We start from the raw sequence: 7,219 nt of genomic DNA on the forward strand, positions 1-7,219 counted from the left end.
GAGTTCCGGGACAGCCAGGGTTTACAGAGAAACACTGTCTCAAGACAAAAGAAAAATAGAAATTGGGTCTATTGCCCAGAGGGGCGCCACCTGCCTGAAGCGACACGGGCAGGGCAAACCAGAGTGTCTGATACCAGACCTCGAGTTTAGTCCTTGTTTCTGCGATGTGTGCCCACCCAAGAAGTCCCCTGTGCCTCAGACGCTTAACTCCCACAACACAGGAGAGTCTCAGACTCCTGTACACACTGAGTCAGTCACTTTATTACTCTCTCTGACGCTGGTGACCTGTCATCTGTGACAAGTTTCTCAGGCACCTCTGCCCACCTCATGCCTTGGAACTGTGGAGTGAACCGAATCCTGGTCTGGGCCTCCTCCCATCTTTGGCCCCGACTCTGTCCTGGGGTCCAAGGTTGCCTTCCGCTGGAGGCCGGGGGTGGGGGGGTTTACTCTGCTCCTTCCCTGAGCAACTGTCCCCGCATAAAGGGTGTCCCGGGGAAGGTCGCCCCTCCACGAAAAGAGGATGGGATGAGGGAGAGAGAAGGACCTTTTTAGGGGCAGGCGAAAGCTGAGAACTCCGGAACGGAGGAAGGAGGGGCACGGGGCCTGAAGGGGTAAGCAAAGCTGGGGTAGGGAAGAGCTGAGAGGTGTCAGGGAGGTGGGTGGGGTGCTAAGGGGGTGACGCCCTGCAGCAGGTGTTTGGAGCCAGGGCTACCCCAGGGCCCAGGGCGGGAAGGCACCACCCCCCTCGGGACCCGGCGCTGCAGTCCCCTGCGCCGCGGCAGCCCGGCCATGGATGCGTTGGTGGCGGAGCACGTGCTCCCGCCGCCCAAAGCCCTTGCCACACTCCCAGCAGGCGAAGGGCCTTGCGCCCGAGTGCGTCTTGCGGTGGCGCACCAGGTGCTCGCGCCAGTAGAAGGTCTTGCCGCACTCGCAGCAGGCGTGCGGTTTCTCGCGCGCCGGCAGGGGCCGCAGCGCGGGCCCCGGGCTGCCGGGGTGGGTGCCGCGGTGGCGCCGCAGGTGCTCCTTGCGCCGGAACGCCTTGCCGCACTCGGGGCACGCGTGCGGCTTCTCGCCCGAGTGGCTCTGCCGGTGGCGCAACAGGTGAGCCGGCTTCAGGGGCGACTTGCCGCACTCTGGGCACGATACGGTCCCAGGGGCCGCCAGGAAGGCAGGGAGGACGGGTACCAGAGGGGCTGGTGGGGGGCTGCCCGGCTCCTGCTTGTAGGGGCGCGTGGCCCCTGCGGTCCCCGCTGCAGGCGCCTCTGTCCCGGAGGCTCCGGTCCCTGCGGGGGTAAACGGAACACGGTCAGGATGAGCAGCGCAGCTGGGGACAGGGAGGTGGCCTGGAGGGCAGTTTTGCCGCCCCTGTGCCACCCAGCAAGGAGCCTGACACTGCCTGATGAGTACCAGGCCAATGGGTGGCTTGAATGGGGAAGGGGGAGTAGGGCAGAAGTGGGCGGGAGGGAGAAGCGCGCGCGGGGGCGGGGGGGAGCAACAGACACGTGGGTGAGGGTACACACTGATTTAGGAACAAAGGAGAAACCAGGTGGTGGCCAGAGAAGGGAAATTACCGAGGTACACACATGCGCACTGCGCAAGGCGGAGGGGGTCCGAATGGAACAAACCAAAGGGTAGGGGCGGGCAAGCGGGGCGAGGGATGAACGACATGATCAGGCTGTAGGTTTCCCATCATCTGCTCTGTGGAGCCCGAGGAATGCCCACGACCCTGGTTTTGCCGGGTTTACACCATGAACTCGGCGCCCTCTTCCGTCTGAAATGCCCACTGGTCTCCCGGTGCTGTTCCAGCCCCACCCTCCACCCCTAGCAGTTACATTCTATCTTCCGGGACACCTGGCTTCTGCCCGGCTGTCTAGAGGTACATGGAGTCACCTCGCCCTAACGGGATGGGACAGACTTCTCGCCTAGCTCGGAGGCCGGGCATATGGCACAGAACTGACACGGAGCCTGGGAGCCGCGGCGCATGCGGGAGACACCACTGGAGCCTGTCTGAAAGGGGATGGCGTGCGTACGACCTGAATGAAGCAGGCTGCCTGGGCCCAATCCTGGTTTAGCAGCACCCACCCTTGGGTGGGTCCCTTTGGAACCCTGGACCCAAACGCTCTACAGCCAGGTCTCACCGCGCACGCCGGCATGCCTGTAACCCCAGCACTGTGCTAACTCCAGACACCACATCTGTTTAGGGGGTGCTACGGGTTTTCCATACACCCGCACAGCAGCACCTGGCAGACAGTTAAGAGTCTGACCCCACCTTCTGTGGGCTCCCCAAAGGCAGGGGCACGTGTGGAGCTGCCCCGGGAGATGGCCAGGCCAGTCCCTGCCTTAGCCTGGGACACTGGGGCCCTTGCCGTTGGGGTTACCAAAAGGCGGTGGGAAAAGGGGCCAGCTGCTCACCTACGGGAATCGTCCCACTTTCTTCCTTTCCAACACTGACCCCCGAGCCTTCCGTCATATCCCGAGGGGCCCTCATTGCTGAGGACCGATCTGGGGAGGTCGCCGGGCCCTGAAACGAGACAGCAAAGGCCAAACTGAGGAATTCCGATGGGCTGTATTCACCCCCCTGCCCACACCTTACACACAGTTCTCAAATCCTATTGCCTGCTTTGTTTGTTTTTGAGAGTTATTCCTAGTATGCTAGGGTGGGGTGCATAAAGCATGCATGCATGCTGGGTCCAGTGGACAGTATGTGATCCTCTGGAGCTGACGTGACAGGAAGCTGTGACATTGGGAACCAGGAATCACAGAGATCCCCCTGCCTCTGCCTCTGCCTCCCGGGCGCTGGGATTAAAGGCGTGTGGCACCTCTGGCCATCTCTGATGCTTTTCAAAGGTTGAGTCTGGAGCTCTATCAATCAACGTGCCTTGGATGATTCTCTGCTTTACTAAGTCTTTCTACACACACACACACACACACACACACACACACACACACACACACACACTTTGTGCTAATTTTCCATGCCCCCAGCTGCCTCTGACCTGAGACAAACTGGTGTGACATTTCCTGTTGTGTTAAGCACTGGCACTGATTGGAGCTGCCTCTCCCCAGTCTCCTAGTCTCTGGGTGACTTGGGTGGGCAGACACCCTGCTCCCAGGGTCTCAAGCAGTCCCATGGCTGCCTGGGTACCGAGGCTGGATGACAACAGGCAATCATTCTATCTTATGGAGCAGGTCGGATCCTGTCTCAAGAGAAGCAACCGAGGAAAACACACCCTGGCTCTCTGCTGTGAAACTTCAAGGCAGGGCGGGTGTCCCTCACTACCCCAAAACAGGCCCTGGCCCCTACTAATGTCAGGAGCTGTTCCAACCAGGGACACACGAATAAACAGGACAAGCAAGGCTCCTTCCCACCTTAGTAGGGCTGAGTCTACACTGCAGTTCAGGCCAGACACCACTGAAGAGCGACAATCCAGCGTCACCTAGAAGGAGCCCCTGAGCATGCTTGTGAGGGAGAAGACTCACCCTAACTGTGGCTGGCCACTTCCCGGGTCCCTGACTGAATCTAAGAGAGTGCTGTGAGCCGGGTGGGGTGGCGCCCGCCCCTTGATCCCAGCACTCAGGAGGCAGAGGCAGGTGGATCTCTTGAGTCTGAGGTCAGCTTGGTTCACAGAGGAGTTCCAGGACAGGCTTGGCTGCTACAAGAGAGGTGGGCAGTAGTGTTCATTGCTACTTCCTCCCAGGTCACCTGTGAGTGAGCCAGCCGCCTCTAGCTCTGAATGCCATGACTTCTCCTCAGAGACAGACTGTACCCTTGAACTGTGAGCCCCAAAATACTTCCTCCCTTAAGTTGCTTTTGGCATTTATCACACCAATGAGACAGACAGCCTTGGAAAGGGTTTTCCTATGTCACGGGTGCCCCTAGAGTCCAAGGAGCTGGAAAGAGTCATTAGAACAATGACTTCCACACCCCAGATAACGAGGACCCTACCATCTAGTCAGTAAAAGGGATTTTTGTTGCTGTCCATTTGCAGACATGGCCTTCCTCTGTAGTCCAGGCTGGCCTCAAGTTCAAAATGCTCCTAACTTAATCCCCAGTAATGAGATTACAGGCGTGTATCACCACACGTGTCTTTGAAGGATTTTTAAAAATTCTGCTAGATATACACACATTAAAAGCAACCACCTTACCATCGTCAGTTAAAAGAAACACAGAGGGTGGGCCATTGAGAAGGCTTAGCATGTGAAGGTGCGTGTTGACAAGCCTCATGTTGGAAGGGAAGAACTAACTCTACAGTTGCCCTCTGACCTCCACACATGCAAGGTGCTGTGTGCATGACCCACCCACCACCACACAAATACATGTGTTTGTCATTTAAAGATTTTTTTTAATGGCCCCAGAGAAGGCTGGCTGTTGTTCTGGTTTCTGAGAAGTCATATGTGACCCTTCAAATGTCACACCTAGGAAAAGGTTTCTGTGCAGGCCACAGACCAGACAGAATTAATTAAAGAACGCATGCGTGATCTGGGGTGGGGGTTTGGACCATGCACGATTAGCCTAGCTCTGCAGGGGCTGGTGACAGATCAGTCACGTGCCAAGCCACCATGTTGCCAAGCTTGAAGCCTAGTAAAAACTCTGGACAGCAAGGTATGAGGCATTCTAAGTGAAGGAATCCCTTGGAGTTTTTGTTTTTTTAAAGAGAGAGGGTCTGGCTACAGACTGCTCTCCTCCGTGACCTTCCTGCCTCGGCCCCTTTTACGTGTATGAACTACCATACCAGGCTGAGGGCTCCAAGCCCATTGCTTCCCACTATAGCTAAGAGTCGTTGGCCCTGTCCCCCTGCCATCTGGCTTGGAATCCTCTGGCCTCACCCTACCGCACGCACCCCTCCCCACCATCCGCGCTGCCTTCCCTCAACTATTACTTGAGGGAGGAACTGGGGACCCCAGATATGCAGATGATGCTGGAGAAGTACCCTTGCACTTTTGCAAGAGCGACCGTCACCCCAGCCCCAGCCATAGAGCACACCTTCCTTTTCGGCGTGCTTTTGACTGAAGGTGATGTGCAGCCAGCCACGTACTGAGAATCATAACCCAGTGAAGCCCCTCCCACATCCACATCCACGGCCACGGCCAGCGCGGCCTCCCGCTCACCCAGAGCTCCTCCAGCAGCGCCACGGCCTCCTCTCCGCTCTGAGGCCGGCGGCTGCACACCCAGGCCTGGGTGTCTGCGGGGAGGGCACTCAGGAACTGCTCCAGCACCAGCAGCTCCAGCATCTGCTCCTTCGTGTGCACTTCGGGCTGCAGCCAGTCCCGGCACAGGGCGCGGAGCAGCCCCAGGGCCTCGCGTGGCCCTGCCGCGTCACCCAGGTGGAAGTGGCGGAAGCGGTGCCACGGCGAGTCGAGCGTCAGGGCCTCCACCGACAGGCTCTCCTGCTTCACCGGCTGCGATGCTGCGGCCTCCATGGGGCCCCCTGGGTTCGAGTCCCCGGTGGTATCTGCAGAGAGGGACAGTCAGCAGTGGGAGGACGCAGCTCGGCAGTCTGGACTACGGCCTCTCACGTGGGCGACAGGGCTGGCCTGAAGCCTAATGGCTACTGACCAGTACCTGCTCATCCACTTCGGCTTTGATTTCATAGACTGTAAAACGGAAGCCTGCCTGCTCGCCTCTGACCAAAGAGAAGACAGGCCAACCCGGCGTCTTTGCCGCCGAATGAAGCTTCCGGTTCTAGGAATGGGACACCTCTAATCGGAGTTGTTGACTAAAGGGGCCCCAGGGGAGCCAGCCCCGGAGAACCCAGGCCACCTATCCACAGACTGCTAGCGAGGCCCCGCTGCTTCAGGCTAACACCTACACAACTCACCGTACAGGGACAGGTGACCGAGCTGGTGCCTGCTGCCTCTTAAGGCCTATTTCGTGAGCCAGGACCGATCCCTGACACCGCTCATCGGGTGGCAAGAACGAGACCACAGAGGTGAGGGACCTGGGGGGCAAAGCAGACACGACTGTGCTGTAAGAGGAACACAGCAATAAAGTGTCTCCTAATGGCATTCTGCTCAGCCACCATCAGAGAAGCTTCCTCCTTACAGGAGATGGAAACGGACACAGAGGCCCACGACTGGACAATGCACAGAGCGAGGGAGCTTGCAGTGTTCAGTTACACTCCATCAAGACTGTAAGAGCCACCAAGGAAGCAGTGCCTTCCAGACAGCAGAACTGGCACACGCATGAACTCCAGGGACCGTGGTAGCCTGCACTGGGACTGCACGGGTCTGTGCCAGGCGGGGTCCCAGAGCTGAAAGAAATGGACACACATGCCTTCACCCCTAACCCTGAACCTGTCTTCAACTGATAACCACTTGCAAATTTAAAAAAAAAAAAATCAGTCTTCTTACAAACCACTCTTTTTGTTGGTTTGAGATGGGGTCCCTCTGTTTAGTCCTGGAACTCGTTCTTTATTGCAGGCTGGCATCGAACTCTGAACTCAGAGATCCGCCTGCCTCTGCCTCTGCCTCCCCAGTGCTGGGATTAAAGGCGTGCGCCATCATCACCACCACCACCACCGGGCCGGTATGTAGTTTCTGAGTGCTCAGCTCTAAGCGGGACACGTGTATTACTCCCTCCAAGGCTCAGGGTACAGGGAATAAGAGAGGGAAAAATAATGTGGGAGCCAGAGAAAGGGGTGGGGTGCTGGGGGGGGGCACGTGCCAGCTTGCACTCCGGAAACCCCCCCCCTGCGTTGTGATTACTTGCAAGTCTTGGCCCATCGACGGGAGGGGCTCACAATGTCTACCCTCCCTGCGGATCCATGGGCAGTTACCGGCCACCCGCAGACATTTCCTTCCGTGGTGCAGCCACTCCTACACTGCCTAGGCTCCCGTAAACGGCCCCTCACCCATGCTCAGGTAAGTGAAGCTCGGGAAGGCAATACACAAAAGAAGGGAGACAATGTGAGAAGCGGAAGGGGCCAGCGGGAGCCGGAGGACAAGGGAGGGTTATGGAACTCACGTGGACTATGAGAAAATACATTATATGAGATCCATTACTGACACAGTTAATATACGCTAATAAAAACCTTTTTTTTTTTTTTTTAAATGGAGGGGAGCCTCAGAGATGCTTAGCAGTTAGCAGTGCCTACTGCTCTTCCACAGGATCAGTTCCCAGCACCCAGACTGGGTGGCTCACAACTGCCTCTAACTCCAGTTCCAGGGGATCTGACTCCGTTCTGGCTTCTTTGAGCACCTAAACACGTGTAGCACATAC

At 57.6% G+C, this 7,219-nt stretch overlaps 1 protein-coding gene across 1 annotated transcript; it reads right to left on the minus strand.

The window, feature by feature from the left end:
- Positions 1-243: 243 nt before the first annotated feature.
- Znf444 (zinc finger protein 444) lies at positions 244-5,481 on the minus strand. The gene is made up of 3 exons (XM_051207785.1): positions 5,110-5,481; positions 2,413-2,521; positions 244-1,283 (listed from the first exon to the last, which is right to left on the minus strand). The coding sequence occupies exons 1-3, from the start codon at positions 5,419-5,421 to the stop codon at positions 709-711; spliced, it is 996 nt and encodes a 331-aa protein (XP_051063742.1). The 5' UTR covers positions 5,422-5,481; the 3' UTR covers positions 244-708.
- Positions 5,482-7,219: the final 1,738 nt, after the last annotated feature.

Source organism: Phodopus roborovskii, unplaced genomic scaffold (assembly GCF_943737965.1).
Source record: "Phodopus roborovskii unplaced genomic scaffold, PHOROB, whole genome shotgun sequence".
In the NCBI taxonomy this organism is placed as follows: Eukaryota; Metazoa; Chordata; class Mammalia; order Rodentia; family Cricetidae; genus Phodopus; species Phodopus roborovskii.

Excerpts from the sequence above, each read along its gene's own strand:
- Znf444 (XM_051207785.1), bottom strand. The coding sequence starts at position 5,421 with ATGGAGGCCGCAGCATCGCAGCCGGTGAAGCAGGAGAGCCTGTCGGTG. Across the intron at positions 2,522-5,109 it reads CGCTGCTGGAGGAGCTCTGG|GGCCCGGCGACCTCCCCAGA; the intron begins GTGAGCGGGAGG and ends GTCTCGTTTCAG. Across the intron at positions 1,284-2,412 it reads AAGTGGGACGATTCCCGTAG|GGACCGGAGCCTCCGGGACA; the intron begins GTGAGCAGCTGG and ends TTACCCCCGCAG.